A 22,796-nucleotide genomic window follows, 5' to 3' on the forward strand; every position below is an offset into this window, starting at 1 on the left:
TTTGAAGAAAACTAAATTTACTTTATCTGTCTTTGTAAAAGAGTCAAAAGAATCTTGTTTTAAATTTTCCATCCGTAAGTGTCTCATTTGAAGACATATTAAAGTCCTTTACAATTAACCTTTGTGAGCCCCATTTGTATAGTGACTAAGCCACCGAAAATTCACCTAACTTTTCCATTTTGCAATATAATTCACGAGTCACTACTTGTAGTGATGGGCTACCATGAAATTGATTATAAAACTTATCCTAAAGTCATCCACTTAATTCCTTAATCAATTCATTAACCCCCCAGAAATCCAATAATTAACCAATTATCCACATAATTAAGAATTATCTCAAATTACATTAAAAGCTACATAACTTTTAATACACTTTATACACCTTACTATCATGGCCATGTGGTACCTTGTATGGTACTAGTCCATAAATACGAGGTGTTATAGCTCGGGCCGTATTTTATCCCAAAATGTCAAACTTCGACGAAAATTAATTTTTTTATTTGCTTAACCTCTCACCTTCACGAATTTTCTCATCACTTCTTTGAAATAGCATAATGCTTATAATCTTAAAATAATCTTATTCCCGAACATATATCGATTAAGTTACAACGAAACTTTATTGTACAAAATGCAGAATGTAACATCTCATTTCCGAGCTTATATCAATTTACTTATGGCATACTTCCATGTACGAAAACATGGGGTGTAACATTCATTTCTTCCACGACTTCCCACGTAGATTCTTCAACCTGTTGGTTCCGCCATAGCACCTTTATGAAAAAAAATTCTTTATTTCTCAATTTCCCGACTTGATCAAGAATGGCAACTGGAATTTCTTCATATGACAATTCTTCAAGTTTGTATGCCATGTGACCGATCCTTTGAATGATTCTATATGGCCCGACATACCTTGGACTCAATTTCCCTTTCTTTCCAAACTGCATAATATCCTTCAGGGAGAAAACCTTCAAGAATACCCAATCATCTTCTTTGAACTCTATGTCTCTCCGACGAACATCCGAATTGGAGTTTTGACGGCTCTGGGCAGTCTTCAACTGCTCCTTAATGATCTTAACCTTCTCAATGGCCTTATGCACGAGGTCTGGTCCTATCAACTCAGCTTCCCCAATTCTGAACCACCCAATGGGAGATCTACATCTCATACTATACAATGCCTCAAATGGTGCCATCTAAATAAAGGCATGAAAGTTGTTGTTATAAGCAAACTCTATGAGTGGCAGATGATCATTCTAGCTACCCTTGAAATCAAGAACACAAGCACACAACATGTCCTCAAGCATCTGAATAGTCCTCTCTACTTGCCCGTCGGTTTGCGGATTGAAGGTTGTGCTAAGATTTACTTGCGTACCTAATCCTTGCTGAAATTTCTTCCAAATATTAGCTGTGAGCTGAGCCCCTCTATCGAAAATCATGGAAACTATAGTGCCATGAAGCCTAACTATTTCCTTGATATACAACTGAGCATATTGTTTAGCTGTGTCGGTAGATTTGACTGGCAAGAAGTGTGCTGATTTCATGAGTGAATCCATGATCACCCAAATTGAGTCAAACTTGCACGGAGTGTATGGTAACCCTGTCACAAAATCCATATTAATAATTACCCATTTCCATGTTAGAATTTCTATGCTTTGTACCAACCCACCAGGACGTTGATGTTCGGCTTTTACTTACTGACAATTCGGACACCTTGCGACAAAGTATGTCACATTCTTTTTCATGTCATTCCACCAATAGACCTCCTTGAGATCATGATACATTTTTGTAGAACCTGGGTGCACGGAATACCTAGAATTGTGAGCTTCTGCCATGGTTCATTCCCAAAGACCATCAATATCTGGAACACATAGGCGCCTTGGTACCATAGTGTACCATCATCCATGCCAAGTGAAAAAACTGTGGTCTTATGTTTATGAATCCCCCTCTTTTACCTGTACCAATAATAGATCATTGTATTGCTTCTCCTTGACCTCTGCCACGAGCGATGATTCAGCCCTATTATTGTCACGGCCCAATTTTCTAACCCGGTCGTGATGGCGCCTATCGTGAAGACAAGGCCAGCCAACTAACCCAAATCATATCTTTAACAATTATTAAACATAAATGAATAAATAAATACAACTTAAAGACAATAATAACCAGTATTTAAAGCCCAACATAACCCGACCGGGGTGTCACAAGTCACGAGCATCTAAAGAAATCCTGAACACAACTACAGGGCCAATAATATACAAAATTAAATTATGAAATTCTAAAGACAATGTCTGGTGCCGCGAACGCTGGCGGTAACCTTGCTCAGCTACAATAGTAATACCTTCAATTAGCTAATATCCCGCTACCGGGTGATCAATACCTGCAGCTGCACGCGAGGTGCAGGGAGTAAAGTGAGTACTCCGACCCAGTGAGTAATAAAAGTAACTACAGTCCGAATATGAGAAAATCCAGTAAATACACAAAGTAAGCTAAAATCCAAATATACAACAACATATGGAACTGAGCAGCTAAACAACAGTATAAATACAAATACATGAATGTAATGCAATGCATATGATGGTACATTCCAGTACCCACTGCGGCGTGCAGCCCGAGCCATCCATATTTATTTATCGTCGACGACGCTCACTGAGGGTGTGTACAGACTCCGGAGGGGCTCCTACAGCCCAAGCGCAATATCTTGGTCAGTCATTGTTACCTAACCAATTTACATCATACAGTGCCATTGTTACCACTGTTTCAAGTATATCATACAGTGCCATTGTTACCACTATTTCAAGTATATCATATAGTGTCATTGTTACCACTGTTTCAAGTATATCATACAGTGTCATTGTTACCACTGTTTCAAGTGTATCATATAGTATCATTGGACTCCGGAGGGACTCCTACAGCCCAAGCGCATTATTTTGGTAAATCATTGTTACCTGACCGGTCAGCCCATTGTTACCTGACCAATTTACATAATACAGTACCATTGTTACCACTATTTCAAGTATATCATACAGTGTCATTGTTACCACTGTTTCAAGTCACTTTATAATCAGTCCAGAAAATAATATAATAAGCCCCTTGGGCATTTACAAAATAGAAGTTTCCAGCCCGAAATACATTTAACATGTCATTTGAGTTTTCATCACTTAGAATTATGCTAAGTTTGCAAACATTAATTAAAACCTTGGACTGAAATTAAATGATATTAATCCCCGAAGGATTCTACAAGTCGGCACAAGGCCCCCGAACATGGCATTAAGCCCAAATATCATCAATACATGTGCGTATCAGTCGCCAACATATTATAAGTATCAATACAATGTGCGAATCAGTCGCCAATATACTATAATTATCACTCGGGATGGACCAAGTCACAATCCCCAATCATATACGACACCGCACCTGCCATGGGATGCGTGTCACGCCTCAATATAGCGTTACTATGTGAAAGTCCGGGGTTTCAAACCCTCAGAACAACAGTTGCATCAATTACTCACCTCGAATCGGCTACTTCTTTAGCTCGCAACGCCTTTGCCCCTCCAATTTGCCTTCACGTGCGTCGAATCTGCCCAAAATCGCAACGAATATGTCGCATTATGCTAAAGGGACAATACCCAATCGAAAGCAATCGAAAAATATAGAAATTCACGAAATTTGCAAAACCCGAGCCCCGGGCCCACTTCTCAAAATCCAGAAATTTTTACATCAAAATGTTCCTTATATCACCACGAGTCTATAAATACCAAATTCACAAGAATCGGAGTCCATTTGACCCCTCAAATCCCAAATTTAGAATTTCGATTTCAAGCCCTATTTTCTTACAATTTGGCTATATTTTCATGAATTTCAAGGATGATTGCACAATATAATCTTGTTATTTAGTTCATAGGACTTACCTCCAATCACTTTCCGTCAAAACCCCTTCAATTCCCGTCCAAAAGCTCTCAAGGTTGCTCAAAAATGGTGGAAAAATGGGTTGGGTTCGCGGATGAAATGTTAATATTTCGGAAGTACTGTTCACGGGGTCACTATTCACGATACTGTTCATGGGTCACTATTCATCCATCACTGTTCACGGATCACTATTCACAACACTGTTCACTGTTCACCCGCGCGGTTACTGTTCACGCGAGGTTACTGTTCACTGCTGCAGAAAATACAGCAGCTTTTTATGAAATTTGCAGCACAACCATTTTTCACTAAAATGGCTCTAACTCTATCATACGAACTCGGAATTAGACGATTCTTATTCCTATGAGTCACAAATAATAATACGAACACAACCCTTCAATTGAAACTCAATTCGGAGCTCGTTTGCCCAGTTCAATACCCATTTCGCTCATTAAACAATTAACTCACATTTCACGTCAAAAACCCAATCGCGACTTGATGAAATTAAACCAAAATTTCCAGATCAGTCCTATAATTCATGATATAAATTCTAGAAGTCTTGAAATGAAATTTGGATGTCTAGAACTAAAAATGAACCTTTAGATCATTACATTTATGCTTAAAACGGCAAAAATCTTCCAAAAATGACCCGTTGGGCATCCGAAACACACCCGAGTCCAGTGGGGCCTCAACCAGTCATGCACACATAATTCATAACATCATTAAGACCTGCTCCAATCATCAAAACACCTCAAACAATATCAAATTATCCAAAACTCATTGAATTCAAGCCTAAGTTTCCAAAAATTTCCGAACATACACTTTCGATCAAAAACCCGACCAAGCGATGTACGAATAACCTGAAATTTTGTACACACATCACAAATGACATAACAAAGCTACAACAACTCTCAGAATTCCATTCCGACTCCCGGATCAAAATCTCACCTATCAACCCGAATTCGCCAAAATACTAACTTTGCAAATTCAAGCTTAATTCTACTCCGGTCATCACAAAAATATTCCGGACACACTCCTAAGTCCCAAATCACCTAACGAAGCTATCCGAACCATAAAACTTGCATTTCGAGCCCTCTAACACATATGTCAATATCCGGTTGACTTTTCCAACTTATGCTTCCTTAAGTGAGACTAAGTGTCTCAAACCCTACCAAAACTAGTCCGAATGACTTCAAATTTTGCACACACGTCACATTCGATATTACGGACTTGCACCAACTTTCAGAATCGCATTCCGACCCCGATATCAAAATTTTCACTTCCGGTCGAATTTTCTCAAAAACCTTCAAATTCCTATATTTAGCCAAATGACTTCAAAATGACCTCCGGACATCCGAATTCACTTCCGATTGCGCTCCCAACTCCAGAATCACCATACAGAGCTATTCCCAGACTCGGAATCCCAGACAGACATCTATAACTCTGAAATGCCTTCCAACCCAAGTTTATGAAATTCTTCTAAAATACTAACTTCCACAATATACGCCGAAATGCTCACGGGTTATCCAAACCAAATCCGGACATACGCCCAAGTCCGAAATTATCATTTGAACATGCCAGAACTTTCAGATCCCAATTCCGAGGTCGTTTACTCAATATTCCAATCTTAGCCATTTTCTTCAACTTAAGGTTGCCGCAATGAAAAGTTTCTTTCCAATTTAACTCCGAATTTCTTGAAATTCAATTCTGACCATACGTACAAGTCAATATACCTAAAATAAAGCTGTTCATGACTTCCAACTGCTGAACGACGCGGTAGAGCTTAAAATGACCGATCGGGTCGTTACATTCTCCCCCACTTAAATAGACGTTCGTCCTCGAATGTTCCAAGAACTGCTCTTAAGTTATCTGAAATCACTGTTTAACACCTCGTGCACCTGCCCGTGATACCACAACTCATATGGACACATTAATTTGATCAAATCTGCAGATATCCTCTTTTATCCATACAATAAGCTCAGAACCCAATTCCAACACCTTAAATTATCTGCCAGACCTGTTCCCTATATATAAACACTGTATTAACTACCACACGAGGTACCAGAACACGACTGCGTACCTTTGTTGAATTAGCACCATGCATCGCATAATTCACCATCTAACCACAATGACACTCCATGAACCTTAATAGCCAAAATTCTACGACTCTAATGCTCCCAATGCATGTGATGATATACCTATACATTCTGTTATAATGCTGACGATACAACCACAATGGAGGAGATGTGCAGAAATTTCTAACCAATTGCAGAGTTAACCATACATTAATTCTCTCCTTTTTGACTAAAATTATCACCTAATTACTACCCAAATACTGGTAACTACCTTGTAATATACCTCACATAATCCCACTGCAATGGTCCCCGATACCAATAGTCTCGCATCACCTAGTACGAGCTGCTCAGACAACCAATCACCACAGACAATGACCAACGGTCTCATATGATGCAAAAATGCGCCAATAGGCCGTAATGCGAACAAGATACATAAGGAAATGATTCAGGAATGGACTGCTAAATTCCCATAACTAATATGGACTTTTCCCCAGAGAATAGGAATTTATCAAGCTGTTTTATAGCACACATGGCACAATCACAATATTACATGAGTTGACGAACACGGAACAATATATGATATTCCAACACCTCTCCTTGAGGAGCGCTATACTAAAATGAACACATCTGACTCACATAAAGCCCATAATACTATTTAAATCCATTCACCCACTTCAGGTCGATTCTGCTCGCACTAAACTAGGCTGATAGCCTTTCCTGGACTCGTAATAAGTTATTTCTTCTCATAAAATGAAAGAACTACCACCATAGCAGGGACAACACCCCACAATCTACAACCAAATGAACCGAACGACTTCATATAGATCTTAGATATTCTTCCAACATTTCAACTTTCTTAAGTCCCCAAATTTGACTAACTCCCAGATTTTTCAAATATTTCGGCAGAGTTTCCCTTGTAATTGGGCCTATGCACGTGTCAGAGTAACACCAAAACAACTCCTAACAGCATGTCCACAGCCCAACAAGTACCACAAGTATATCAATAACACTAATCTCCGCATTACAAGCCCGACATTATCACAATGATATTTTGACATAAAACACATCATTTGTATGATCATAACCACATTTCTGGTCTTAATAGTTGTTCATAAATAATTCCATCATTATCAATAAATCTCATATTAACCACCACCTCATTTCAAATTTTCACAATACTGACAACAGAATGTGAGGCATGAAGACCTCATTATTACTTACTCAGATTAATGAGTCACATTTAACGTCACCTAGGAACTCATCTCATAAGCTAAAACTCAATAATTACAATACAATTTGGCAAATTATGCACAGAGATATTCGTACAAGAATTTTCAAATAAGCCTCATAGGCATGACTCCCAATAAGTACTATAGTACAAATTTTTAATTTTCACAAGGGAGAATTTTAAACACATAACCTTTTTTTTCACCACAAGGATCTCGTTCTTATATAACATCCTCCGCAGCTTGTAGCCCGGTTTAAATATTTCATATCATATAAAAATGTGAGGATCTCATCCTCAACTCTGAATCACAAGTATTTTGCACATTGTGCCAACTAAAAAATTTCATTTCCTTTCTTCCTTCTTTCAAATAATTTCGGTTAAACAAAATCACAACATACAATGATCCCTCTTACCGGTAGGGCATATAATTTTCAACTGAAATCAATTATTTAGAAATTACATCAAACTCATCGAATTGATTAACAAAGGTCACTTTTAGCCTCACAACTATTTTTAGTGACCAACACATAATGATAGACATAGCTATCTCCATATAATCTCCCCAACAGAAGTATTCACATATGTAGATTTAAGAATTACGAAGCTCGCTCATAAGTGGAGCACAATAGGAGAACTTTCCTTGATACTCAAAACCGAATCAAGTTAAGGAAATTTTGACATTATAATAATTCGAGACCGTACTTATAACGATGTCGTCTGGTGTAGCAACCTCAGCCATACCATAGAAAATATATCACCGAACTATGTCTCCACCTCTAAAGTCTCACCTCCACCTCTAACATCCTGACCTTTGCCTGATTTATTAGGTGATCTCATGAGACGTCTGCATCTTCCGTCGGAACCACAACTGGTCTAGTAAATACATTATCTTTCCACTACCTCTACTTGGCTCGAAGCCATAGATCAAGATACCCTAAATAGCTCATAACACCTTTACTCTATTGATGCCACAATACCATAGTGAGATAAAACTCAAATCATTTGTAAGCTTGTGAAAACTCGGATCATCTAGTACTGTAAATCTTCTGCAAATCTCGCATTCATCCCCACAACAGTTAAGCCCACTCTCTTAAGCGATCCTAAATTTTAAATTTTAACATGTACCTTTCATTTGCACATAAGATCTTCTGTCATTCACATGAGGATCACACCACCTCAACAAACTTCGCGGGAGATAACCCACCTGCTTCGCCTCAATATAATATTTCCGTATACCTTCCACCGCCATAAGCATTATGCAGTCATTTGATCTTCCTGAGTATTTACTCATACCGCAACATGAAATTTACTTCACTCCCAACAAGGAGTCCTGAAAAAATTCTTCACACGCCCTTAACTCGGGCTATAACTTGAATCAAGATAGACTTCAAGCATCTACTAATTCTTCCATCATTCAACATAACCCTTCTCATCGATTCCAATTCATATGGATATGCCTCGTAGTACTAATATACTCCTCACATAGCCACAGCCGTCATTTCCACTAACGGGGACACTACCGAACATATAAGTTCAAAAACACTTGTTCACACAATCAGCACCTCGGCACTCCAGCCATAGGCAAAGATCTGGCCTCAAGTCCTTCAGACTAGCCCAACATCAACTCATAGAGATCACATCTCGCCCCTCAATCAGGGAATCACAAGACATAAAGGCACATCTGATACTGAGCGCTTATGCGCGCATGCAAACACGTGGAAAGAATTTCAAGAGTTACTCTAAAGGTTCTGCAGCCTCTCGAGGATAAATATAGACGTCTCTGTACCGATCCGCGAGACTCTACTAAACCTGCTCATGACTCTAAGACCTATGTAACCTAGGCTCTGATACCATCTTGTCACGGCCCAATTTTCTAACCCGGTCGTGATGGCGCCTCTCGTGAAGACAAGGCCAGCCAACTAACCCAAATCATATCTTTAACAATTATTAAACATAAATGAATAAATAAATACAACTTAACGACAATAATAACCAGTATTTAAAGCCCAACATAACCTGACCGGGGTGTCACAAGTCACGAGCATCTAAAGAAATCCTGAACACAACTACAGGGCCAATAATATAAAAAATTAAATTCTGAAATTCTAAAGACAATGTCTGGTGCCGCGAACGCTGGCGGTAACCTTGCTCAGCTACAATAGTAATACCTTCAATGAGCTAATATCCCGCTACCGGGTGATCAATACCTGCAGCTGCACGCGAGGTGCAGGGAGTAAAGTGAGTACTCCGACCCAGTGAGTAATAAAAGTAACTACAGTCCGAAGATAAGAAAATCCAGTAAATACACAAAGTAAGCTAAAATCCAAATATACAGCAACATATGGAACTGAGCAGCTAAACAACAGTATAAATAGAAATACATGAATGCAATGCAATGCATATGATGGTACATTCCAGTACCCACTGCGGCGTGCAGCCCGAGCCATCCATATTTATTTATCGTCGACGGCGCTCACTGGGGGTGTGTACAGACTCCGGAGGGGCTCCTACAGCCCAAGCGCAATATCTTGGTCAGTCATTGTTACCTGACCGGTCAGCCATTGTTACCTGACCAATTTATATCATACAGTGCCATTGTTACCACTGTTCAAGTATATCATCCAGTGTCATTGTTACCACTATTTCAAGTATATCACACAGTGTCATTGTTACCACTGTTTCAAGTATATCATATAGTATCATTGGACTCCGGAGGGCCTCCTACAGCCCAAGCGCAATATTTTGGTCAATCATTGTTACCTGACCGGTCAGCCCATTGTTACCTGACCAATTTACATAATACAGTACCATTGTTACCACTATTTCAAGTATATCATACAGTGTCATTGTTACCACTGTTTCAAGTCACTTTATAATCAGTCCAGAAAATAATATAATAAGCCCCTTGGGCATTTACAAAATAGAAGTTTCCAGCCCGAAATACATTTAAAATGTCATTTGAGTTTTCAACACTTAGAATTACGGCTAAGTTTGCAAAACAGTAATTAAAACCTTGGACTGAAATTAAATGATATTAATCCCCGAAGGATTCTACAAGTCGGCACAAGGCCCCCGAACATGGCATTAAGCCCAAATATCATCAATACATGTGCGTATCAGCCGCCAACATATTATAAGTATCAATACAATGTGCGAATCAGTCGCCAATATACTATAATTATCACTCGGGATGGACCAAGTCACAATCCCCAATCCTATACGACTACGCACCTGCCATGGGATGCGTGTCATGCCTCAATATAGCGTTACTATGTGAAAGTCCGGGGTTTCAAACCCTCAGAACAACAGTTGCATCAATTACTCACCTCGAATCGGCTACTTCTTTAGCTCGCGACGCCTTTGCCCCTCGAATTAGCCTTCACGTGCGTCAAATCTGCCCAAAATCGCAATGAATATGTCGCATTATGCTAAAGGGACAATACCCAATCGAAAGCAATCGAAAAATATCGAAATTCACGAAATTTGCAAAACCCGAGCCCCGGGCCCACTTCTCAAAATCCAGAAATTTTTACATCAAAATGTTCCTTATATCACCACGAGTCTATACATACCAAATTCACAAGAATCGGAGTCCATTTGACCCCTCAAATCCCAAATTTAGAATTTCGATTTCAAGCCCTATTTTCTTACAATTTGGCTATATTTTCATGAATTTCAAGGATGATTGCACAATATAATCTTGTATTTAGTTCATAGGACTTATCTCCAATCACTTTCCACCAAAACCCCTTCAATTCCCGTCCAAAAGCTCTCAAGGTTGCTCAAAAATGGTGGAAAAATGGGTTGGGTTCGCGGATGAAATGTTAATATTTCGGAAGTACTGTTCACGGGGTCACTATTCACGATACTGTTCATGGGTCACTATTCATCCGTCACTGTTCACGGGTCACTATTCACGACACTGTTCACTGTTCACCCGCGCGGTTACTCTTCACGCGAGGTTACTGTTCACTGCTGCAGAAAATACAGCAGCTTTTTATGAAATTTGCAGCACAACCATTTTTCACTAAAATGGCTCTAACTCTATCATACGAACTCGGAATTAGACGATTCTTGTTCCTATGAGTCACAAATAATAATACGAACACAACACTTCAATTGAAACTCAATTCGGAGTTCGTTTGCCCAGTTCAATACCCATTTCGCTCATTAAACAATTAACTCACATTTCACGTCAAAAACCCAATCGCGACTTGATGAAATTAAACCAAAATTTCCAGATCAGTCCTATAATTCATGATATAAATTCTAGAAGTCTTGAAATCAAATTTGGATGTCTATAACTAAAAATGAACCTTTAGATCATTACATTTATGCTTAAAACGGCAAAAATCTTCCAAAAATGACCCGTTGGGCATCCGAAACACACCCGAGGCCAGTGGGGCCTCAACTAGTCATGCACACATAATTCATAACATCATTAAGACCTGATCCAGTCATCAAAACACGTCAAACAATATCAAATTATCCAAAACTCATCGAATTCATGCCTAAGTTTCCAAAAATTTCCGAACATACACTTTCGATCAAAAACCCGACCAAGCGATGTCCGAATAACCTGAAATTTTGTACACACATCACAAATGACATAAAAAAGCTACAGAAACTCTCAGAATTCCATTCCGACTCCCAGATCAAAATCTCATCTATCAACCCGAATTTGCCAAAATACTAACTTTGCAAATTCAAGCTTAATTCTACCCCGGTCATCACAAAAATATTCCGGACACACTCCTAAGTCCCAAATCACCTAACGAAGCTATCCGAACCATAAAATTTGCATTTCGAGCCCTCTAACACATAAGTCAATATCCGGTTGACTTTTCCAACTTATGCTTCCTTAAGAGAGACTAAGTGTCTCAAACCTTACCAAAACTAGTCCGAATGACTTCAAATTTTGCACACACGTCACATTCGATATTACGGACTTGCACCAACTTTCAGAATCACATTTTGACCCCGATATCAAAATTTTCACTTCCGGTCGAATTTTCTCAAAAACCTTCAAATTCCTATATTTAGCCAAATGACTTCAAAATGACCTCCGGACATCCGAATTCACTTCCGATTGCGCTCCCAACTCCAGAATCACCATACAGAGCTATTCCCAGACTCGGAATCCCAAACGGACATCTATAACTCTGAAATTCCTTCCAACCCAAGTTTATGAAATTCTTCTAAAATACTAACTTCCACAATATACGCCGAAATGCTCACGGGTTATCCAAACCAAATCCGGACATACGCCCAAGTCTGAAATTATCATTTGAACATGTTGGAACTTTCAGATCCCAATTCCGAGGTCGTTTACTCAATATTCCAATCTTAGCCATTTTCTTCAACTTAAGGTTGTCGCAATGAAACGTTTCTTTCCAATTTGACTCCGAATTTCTTGAAATTCAATTCTTACCATACATACAAGTCAATATATTTAAAATAAAGCTGTTCATGACTTCCAACTGCTGAACGGCGCGCTAGAGCTTAAAACGACTGATCGGGTCGTTACAATTATGCACAATCACCCCTCCGTCATTAGAGTCCGCAAGACGAACTCCCAAACTAGCCAACTGGTGAACATCCCTAGTCGACGACCTTTGATTTGCCTCCAAATGAGCCAAAATTCCCATATATTTCCATCTAAGAGCATCTGCCACAACATTAGCCTTCCCTAGATGATATAATATATCGATGACGTAGTCTTTGAGAATCTCAAGCCACCTCCTTTTCCTCAAATTCAATTCCTTCTGCTTGAAAATGTATTGGAGGGCCTTGTAGTCCGTAAATACATCCACATGGACCCCATACAGGTAATGACACCAAATCTTCAATGCTTAAACCACCGCCGCAAGCTCTAAGTCATGTGTTTGATTGTTCTTTTTATGATTCTTAAGTTGTCTAGAAGCATAAGCTATGACCTTTTCATGTTGCATCAACACACATCCAAGTCCGATCCTTGAAGCATCACAATATACCATGAACCCATCTTTACCCTCTGGTAGAGTCAACACCGGCGCAATAGTCAATCTTGATTTCAACTCTTGGAAGCTCCTTTCACAAGCATCAGACCATTGGAACTTTATCGCTTTCTATGTCAATTTAGTTAACGAAGGGGCATTAGTAGAGAACCCCTCCACAAACTTCCTATAATACCTGGCTAAGCCCAAGAAACAGCAAATCTCCGTTAAAGTTATAGGTCTAGGAAAATTCTTCACCACTACAATCTTTTGAGGATCAACCTTTATTCCTTCTGTGGAGACGACACGACCCAGGAATATAACAGATTCAATTCAAAATTCACATTTCTAGAACTTTGTATACAATTGGTGCTGATGAAGAGTCTGCAAGACTGTCTTGGGGTGATCGACATGGTCATATCGACTTCGTGAATATACAAGGATGTCGTAAATGAACACTATCATAAAGGAGTCAAAAAAAGGTTTGAAGACTCGATTCATAAGATCCATGAAGGCCGCAGGGGAATTTGTTAGGCCAAAAGACATTACCAGAATTCAAAGTGCCCATACCGGGTTCTAAAGACTGTTTTTGGAATATCTTGCTCCCTGATCTTCAATTGGTGATACTCGGATCATAAATCAATTTTGGAGAAGTACTTAGCACCTTGTAATTGAACAAACAATAATCTATCCCTGGTAGTGGGTACTTATTTTTTATTGTGACTTTATTTAGTTGCCGATAGTCAATACACATCCGTAGCGACCAATTTTTCTTTCTTACAAACAGAACCAATGTTCCCTAAGGTGACACGCTCGGTCGGATGAAACAATTCTCTAACAAATCCTTTAATTGTTCCTTTAGCTCCTTTAATTATGCTGGTGCTATTTGTAAGGTGGAATAGATATAGGATGCATCCTTGGCATCACATCGATCCCAATATCAATCTCCCTGCCTGGTGGGATCCTTGGGAGCTCATCTGGAAAGACATCCAGGAATTCAGTCACAACTGGCACAGACAAGTGTAGGTGCCTCAGCATCATCGTTTGTAACCCAAACCAAATGGTAGATACACCCTTTGTTAATCATCTTCGCGACCTTAAGGTAAATAAAATAAACCTACCTTTTGGCACCACATTATCCCCCTTTCATTTAACAACCGGTTCATTTGAAAATTCAAGCCTCATAGTTCTAATTCGGCAGTCGAGCTTGGAAAAACATGAATAAAGCTAATACATCCCCATAATTACATCAAAATCGACCATCCACAATTCAATGAGATCGGCCATGGCATCCTAACCACTTATCGTGGAAACACAATCTCGATAAACCTGTGAGGTCATAATAGAATCACCAACCGGAATAGATACAAAGAACGGCTCATGAAGCTCTTCTAGTTCTATTACGAATTCCATAGAAACATAAGGAGTAATACAGGACAAAGTGGAACCAGGAACAATAAGGGCATACATATCATGAGATTGGACAGTTAATATACCTGTGACAACATCTGGAAAAGCCTCTACACTCTGGCGACCACTCATAGCATACAAACAGCTAGGTCCTCCCAAACTCTAAGCACCACCCCTAGCTGCACCACGCCCTGCGGGTGTTGGAGTGCTTCCAGCTGGAGAGGGTGTTGAGGATATAGCAGTTGCAGAACTGGATGGCTGTGATGTGCCCCTGCCCGCTCCCTAGCGAGATGCACCACACTCTCTCTGAATATGGCCTCTCATCCCGTACCCATAACATACTGGCAGGTCCATGTAGCAGATTCCTAAATGCATCCTCCCACACTTGGGGTATGGGACCTCCGCTGCTACTGGAATCTCCCTCCTAATCGGCCCTACAAGTGGGATCCCCTGCCACCCTAATTAGGCTTGAAATGACTCTTCTGCTGCTGAATGTGCCCTACTGGTGGTGTGCTGGCTGAAGATTGAGCATAGGGCTGAGCTGATGATCCTCCCCTAAAAACTGACCTTGCCCACCAAATGAATATCCCGGATGGACCGCAGATTGGGCATTGCTTCTACCCTCTCTATCCATCCTGCTCTTCAACTTGCGGGTTTCTGTAGCTTGAGCGAAAGACCCCATCTTTCCATAGTTCAAATCAAAATTTAAAGCAAATGTGGCAGCCTCAGTGATAACCAAAGGGCTAAGGCCTTGCACATACCAGCGCACCCTGGCCTCCATGGTAGGCATCATGTGAATGGCATATTTTGACAGGCGCGCGAACTCCATGTGATACTCCCACACACTTCTATTACACTATTTAAGGTTCTCAAACTCTGCGGCACAGGCTGCCTTAGTCTCGGCATGCAACAAATTGTCCATGAAAGCATCCACAAACTCACTCAACCTTGCTGGAAGGCTCCCCTCATCATGGGAATCCTCCCACATCTCAAACCATGAATACGCCACCCCTTTCAGGCGATAGGCGGCCAACTCCACACCCCCCATCTCCGTAGTGCGCATAACTCGGAGAGTCTTATGCATCTCATCAATGAAATCTTGAGGGTCTGCCTTTAGATCAGTACTTGTGAACATTGGAGAGTCTAACTGGAGAAACCTGTTCACCATAGAACAAGTAGAATCCCATTGTTGACTAGAAGATGTGGGTGCAACATTCGACCTCTGGGCCTGAGAAGCCACTAATTTTGTCAGCATCTGGACAGCTCCCCTAAGATCCCCATTAGAAATACTAGAACCAGAAGCTGGGGCTAGAGGTGGAATATGAATATTGGTGGGAGGGATCGTTGCACCCTTAGTAGATGTAGGGGATGGTGCAGTCTGTTCTGGTGTAGAAGAATCATCCAGTGTAATAGACGGGAATAATCCTCACCTGCATAATCAATTAGAGAATCAACAGCCACTCCTGGGGTGGCATTGGCTTCTTGGTCAATTCTTGCTTTCTTCTTAGGTACCATTTACTGAAAGTTAGAACAATGCACGAGTTAGAGGAGAGCAACCTCACATTCAGTTTTATCACATGATTTAGATCAACAAAGAATGGTATTATTCCTAGATGACCAAGTAGCTACCTAATTATAGATGTGGTCGACAACACACCGATAGGAAGGGCTCTACCAGAAACGGCTCCGATACATCCTAGGATACTTTCAGACTTTAGGATCTGATACCATATTTGTCATGCCCCAATCTCGGGGAGAGCGATCAGTGCTCAACCGACTGGAGCACTTTACGGCATAGTACTGTCGAATAGTACTAGTATGTAAAGATAAAACACCATACTTTACGACCAGTGTATGCCCTAATTCATTTCATTTCTTTTTGCTACATCATAGTTAGGTTCCCAAAAAATACACTTTACGGCATGGTGGACAAGAATCCAAAACACATCATAGTCCACGTGACCTTCCTTGCACCCATGCACAACCCACATAATGTCTATGGAGCCTCTAAAGATGCACAAGACAGTTATGATAATGTCTGCAACAAGGCCCCGGTTATACCTCAAAACGTGATAAACATATAAACAAAAGATACACTACATGACCCCGGGATGAAATGAGGCTCACCAAGTCTGTTGGGAGGATGATGATGATGTACCACTAACTGCAATCAACATTGTCTGCTATGGAATTACCTATATCTATTTAAAGGTGTAGCGCTCCCGACAAAAGGGACGTTAGTACTATCGAATAGTACTAGTATGTAAAGCTAAAACACCATATTAATGAACAATGAAACAAAAGGGAACAATCATGATGTACAATAAGAGCTTCAACAATACTAAGACATCAAGTAAGAATTACATAATTTCTTAAGTTGATCCATCTTATTAGGTTGGGTGATCTTTAGTGCCATGTGACACTATCCAAACTACCACCATGTTCTTACATGGAGTCTGATCTTGACCCGATCAGCTAGGTCATCTCATTTGAGACACCAACCGTATCAACAATTTCAATCATCATTTCTAGCATAATTACCACCATGCATGCAACATGGCATCCGATCATAGCCCGCTCGGCTAGGCCATCTCACTCGAGACATCATCCTTTCAATCAATCATCTCACTTCACGTTTCTTTCCCATCTTTCAATACATTGGCACGAGTGCCTCATTTATTGAATCATTCTTGGCACTTGGCAATATTTCACAATTCAAGCTTCCCTTTTTACACATTCAACATTATTGTCAAATCAATAGCAACAAGGTTGTTCATTTGAGACTTGATCACACACGAAAGCAATTTAGATTCTAGAGCAAATAGAGTATTTTCACAATATTTGACATAATAACCTTCACTTGTATTTGACTTGAAGTTTATGCATTTGTAGAACATATTCCATATATTTAACACATTCCCAAATGATAAGATAACATGATGAAAGCATAGGAACACATATCGCACATATATCCTTGAACGCCAACACATTTGGGGTAGCAAGTTCTATACGATCAATTTGGGACTTACACCGATTTCATGAACACCAAGGGGTTCAAGTCTAAGAAGAGGGGTTTTTAGCCATACATACCTCAATTGAGCTTTTCCTTAATTTTTACAATAATTCCGTAACCCTTAGCACCTTCAATCTATTTTAGGAGTATAACAAGTTGAATCAAAAATTAGAAGGATGATAAGGATTCTAGCTAATTTGAGCATATTATCAAACACTAGGTGTGTATTATTTTATTAAGATCTTTTTGTGAAACATTCCATCATCCCACACCCCATTCTTTACCATTTTTAGTTCACAATCTCCCTACTTTCTCTTTTAACACATGCAGGCAAGACAATCACTCCCATCCCAATGAATTACCTTTGTAGTGGTCCATTCTAGTTGCATATTGATATTACGAATTTTGGTGATTGAATCTTACCTCTTAGTAAGGAGACATAGGTGCCTCTCTTGTCAATCTTCAAGGTTTAACCAAGAATTGAGGAGTAATTTTGATAAAGAACATTTCCTCCCTCTAAGACTCCCTTTCTCACTCTAAAAGTACCAGAAAATAAGCTCAAAATGATATGGCATGAGGTATATTGACATAGGATCGAGTTTAAAAATTAGAAATTTGGGGCCTCGACTTGGATCTACGGTTGAATAATGGCTATCAGGTCCGCAAAATGACTGCAAAAAGTGGGCCTCAGGGACCTGAATTTTCTGCTTCAGTCTGCGACCGTTATGCGGTCTGTAGACCTATTCCACGATCACAAAATGCGCCGCAAAACCTTCCTTCGCAAATGTCCAAGGAAGAATATGCGACCAAAGTGAGGCTCGTGAAGTGGATATGCGATCGCATAATTGGCTGCGAAACTGACCTTAAAATTGGCCAAAAAAACTACCTCACTCTGCTGCCATTCTGTGGCCCGCATATTGGTTATGTGGCCACATAATGGGCCACAGAAATGCACACATCTTCAAAACATTTTCGTTTAACTCTGTAGCATATTGTTCAATACAAAAAGTCTAATCTGCGGTGAGCTTGCGAGATTCTAGTTTTTAGTAAGAATTTTACGGGGCCTTACAGTGCCTAGTGGTCAAGTGGCCGAAATTCGGCCTCGACACACTGTGTGCTCAAAGCTAGAAACACATGGTGTCAGACGAGAACATATAATGTAGTCTTAGGCACGGAGTTCCTTAAGCCGCTTTTAAAGAGGACTTTTGCAAGAATCAGGAAAAAGAAAAGGCCTTAAAATAAACAAAAAAAAAACAGTTTAAGAAAAGAAGTATGAACTAAAGGATAGTTTTTTCTTAGGTATGTGAATTAACTAAAATTATAAGGCGACTAGCCACAACTCAGTCAAATGAGAGTCAAGTCTATATGTGTTTGTATGCAGCATCTACAAATTCAAAGGTATATAAGTCATTTGGAAGCAAAAATTCTATGTCCCCCTCACTCCTAGGAGGTCTATCTAGATTTCTCTCTCTCTCTCTCTCTATTCATAGAGGTTTATACAAAATTTCTCTATCCATGTCCTTCCGTATTAGTACCAATCTATCTTAAAATGAAGAATAGAAAACTTGAAGGAAGTCGAAGAGTCTCCCTTGCATTTATACAGGTGTTGATGCACTGAACAAATAGAAATGAAGAATAATTAGTTACTTCTACAAGTACGTATTCATTATTTTATCTTTTTAAATTTTACATTAATTAAATTAAATACATGCACGTGCAAGGTACATGCATATAAATTCATAACCAAAACAATATTTATAAGGAACAACATTAGAGCCATACTAGGATATTTTTTGAGTTTGTAGTATTTGTTATAGGTTGTTGTCTTTAAACTATGCATCAACCGTGTATCTCAAGAATGCACAGGAAAAATAAGGGTCAGGGTTTGGCTTGGTCTCCACAAAAGTGATATGGAAAGAAAGAGAAAATAAAAATACAAAGCTAATTAGAACGGGAGGAGAAGGATAAAAATAGGCAGCTCAATAACAAAATTGACACTTTTTTTGTAGTGAATAATGCCTAAGTGTAATGACCTGACCGGTCGTTTTGAGCATTTGCATTTCGCTCGGATAGGTTTGGTTGCGTTGCACTCGTTTTTCTTATGTTTTGATATCGTTTCTTCAAGCGTAAATGGTACCACATAAAGCAAATGTATTCCGATTTCTGTTTTGATTGAATCATAAATCTGTATCGTAATAACGGAGCCATGGATAAAAAAAATTATTGAATTTGGACATTGTATAAAGAATTTATGGTCATTATACTAAGAATGAGTTGCCAGATTTTTCAGATTAATTACGAATTGCCACTGAATTCGTATTTAAAAATCTTCACTATTTGCAAATTTTGAAACCAACATATCTACTTAATTATAAAGTTAAATGGAGTGATTTAAAAATTAAACTTGACTAAAATTATACAAGAAATCCATTGGAGGCATAAAAAGCGAGTCTTGGGATTGTTTGGCACGAAAAATGAGGTAGTATAGCCGATTTTGGGCTTTTGATTAAAGTTTCGACCTTTTTCAATTAGGATTGGTTCCTTTAGCATTGTTTGATATATTTTAGTTGTTTTTGGTTAGTTTCGAGCCGTTCTGATGTCGGAACGCACGAGATGGCATTTTTGAGCCATCGATTGGCTTGCTCGGCTTTGGAATTGGCTTGTTCGAGGTAAGTAGCTTTTCTAAACTTAGTGGTGAGGGTATGAAACCCCAAATTAGGTGTTATGTGATTGGTGTTGAGATGATGCACATGCTAGGTGATGGGTGTGTGGGAGTGCACCCTATAAATTGTGACTCTATTGTTTTCCATGGCACTATATAGTGGCCCTATCTTGTTGATTTCTGTATTTTCACCATGTGATAAAGTAATTGAGCTGTTAATCATGCTACATATCATGTTTAGGCTTTATGCCGATACTGTTAGGACATTTAGGGGTCATTTATTGCTGTTATCCAACTGGTTTTCATTGATATTTCGTACTGAGTCATATTTATGCATTTATATCATATCTTAGTCTCAATTATTATTCATTGGCACATCATATTATTGTTCCGGGTTAGTCTTCATTACATTGTGAACCCGTGGGTGAAACTGGAGAGATTGATGACTGAGTGAAGCCGAGAGCTTGATTATGAGTGACAGTTATGGGATCGGGCTGCACGTCGCAGCATGTTATATTGATTTGTGCCTAGATATGGCTTGTGATAGAGATTGGGCTGAAGGAGCCCCTTCAAAGTCTGTAACACCCCTAGTGAGTGCGATTAATTATATGGAGGGATGGATCTTCCTTGGACATGGATCTTGTACGAAGCATTTATATACCTGGAAATGGATCTTCTCCATGGGGCCGGATTGCCATTCCTTAGTACTGAGTAACTGATGGATAGTGATGTACATATTCCAGGATGGATCTTCCATAGGCCAAATGGACCATATACAGTACCGAGTGGTTGAGCATGATGAGTGGACCGTGTGAGATAGTGAGATTGAGAACTCTGAGAGTGTGAGTACATGATTCATCTCTGAGATACATGGAATTGGCATGTACACATGACATACAGGCATAGAGATGCATTTTTCCTCATACTGTACGATATATCATCATTCATGACTTTTACACACATCAATATGTGGCATAGAGAGGTATTTCACACTTGTTATATGGAAAGAAAATGAAACATATTATTTATTGAGAAAAGGATTTTTAGAAAAACTATAGTTTTCAAACTATCTCATATTTTACGATGATTTCAGTAAAGGATTTGAGTTTCACTGATATACTTGTAAAGCAGAACTATTTTTCGAAAAACTGTAAAAAAGTTGAGCATTTTATCTTTGTGTTACTTCCTCATTTATATGCTCTACATTGTTATGAACTGTTGTTGGTTATTGGTGTTGGACCCGAACTATGTTCCAACTCGGCACTACTTTCAACCTAAGGTTAGGTTTGTTACTTACCAGTACACGGGGTCGGTTGTATTGATACTACACTTCTGCACATTGCGTGCAAATGTTGTTTGATGTTGTTGCTGTGTCCAATGGTTGCTGGATTTGAAGATGTACCTATGTTCCGGTTGTAGGTTCCTCTTGTTCATGGTAACCATAGATTTATAAAACTCTTTTTATGTACTTTTCAAACAGAAGATGTTTTTACTTCATATCAGCTTTGTAAATTCTATTCTTTAAAGCTTATAATTTGTACTACCAGTCTTTGGGAAAGTGTAGAAGATTTAGATAATTCTCTTGTATAAACTCCCTTATTAAATATTATGGGAATTGGATAGTATAGTTGGCTTACTTAGCGAGTTGGGTTAGGTGCCATCACGACTAGTATATTTTGGGTCATGACATTTTTGTATCAGAGCTCTAGGTTCATAGGTTCTACAAGTCATGAGTAAGTTTCTAGTAGAGTCTTGTAGATCGGTATGATGACGTCCGCACCTATCTTTGAGAGGATACAGGGCATTTATGATACACTTCCCATATTTCTTTCCTTATCGTGCGACATTGATTTAGCTTGAAGCATAATTCTTTGAATTCCTTCCACGCATTCGTACGAGCACATAAGCGTTGAGTATCAGCTGTGCATATACGACGTGTGATTCCTTAGATAAGGTGCAAGATGTGATTTCTATGTGTTTATGATGGGCCAGACTGGAGGACTTGAGGTCGGTTTTTGACCGTTGCTTGAGCATAGAGGTGTTGATTGTGTAAGCACGTGCTTTTGAATTTATATGTCTGATAATGTCCCTATTAGTGGAATTTGTGGCTGGATGGCTACGTGTTGAGTATGATGTGACTGCAAGATGTGTTTATATGGGTTGGATTTAACAAGAAGATTTTGCTTGCAATGGAAAAAGGTCAATTGGGTGCCTGATTTATACCTTGATGTGACATATAGAATCGAGTTATGAGTACATTGGGGAATCTTTCATGTTGTTTAATTACAGAATGAATTAGATTATCCTTTCTTATTGATGAGTTTAGAATCAGGAAGATTAAGTAATTTCATAGTAATTGTGTCTGCAGAAGGGTATAGAAAGATGTCAGTTTGAGGCTAAGTAGGTGGGTTATCTCCTGCGGGGTGTCCTGAGGTTGCATGATCCCTATGTTGTTTTGTAGTGAGTTCTCTTTTACTAGTGAATTATATGTGTTGCAATTTTGATTTTGGATCGCTTATGAGAGTTGGCTTGACTA

The 22,796-nt window shown here is 39.3% G+C and overlaps 1 protein-coding gene across 1 annotated transcript; it reads right to left on the reverse strand.

The window, feature by feature from the left end:
* Window positions 1-671: 671 nt before the first annotated feature.
* Window positions 672-1,190, reverse strand: LOC138875774 (uncharacterized). The gene has a single exon (XM_070154640.1). It carries the CDS (start codon window positions 1,188-1,190, stop codon window positions 672-674), a length of 519 nt encoding a protein of 172 aa, XP_070010741.1.
* Between the last annotated feature and the right edge of the window lie 21,606 nt (window positions 1,191-22,796).

Source organism: Nicotiana sylvestris, chromosome 8 (genome assembly GCF_000393655.2).
Source record: "Nicotiana sylvestris chromosome 8, ASM39365v2, whole genome shotgun sequence".
NCBI lineage: Eukaryota > Viridiplantae > Streptophyta > Magnoliopsida > Solanales > Solanaceae > Nicotiana > Nicotiana sylvestris.

Coding starts and splice junctions, on each gene's coding strand:
- LOC138875774 (XM_070154640.1), bottom strand. CDS start 1,190: ATGGCACCATTTGAGGCATTGTATAGTATGAGATGTAGATCTCCCATT.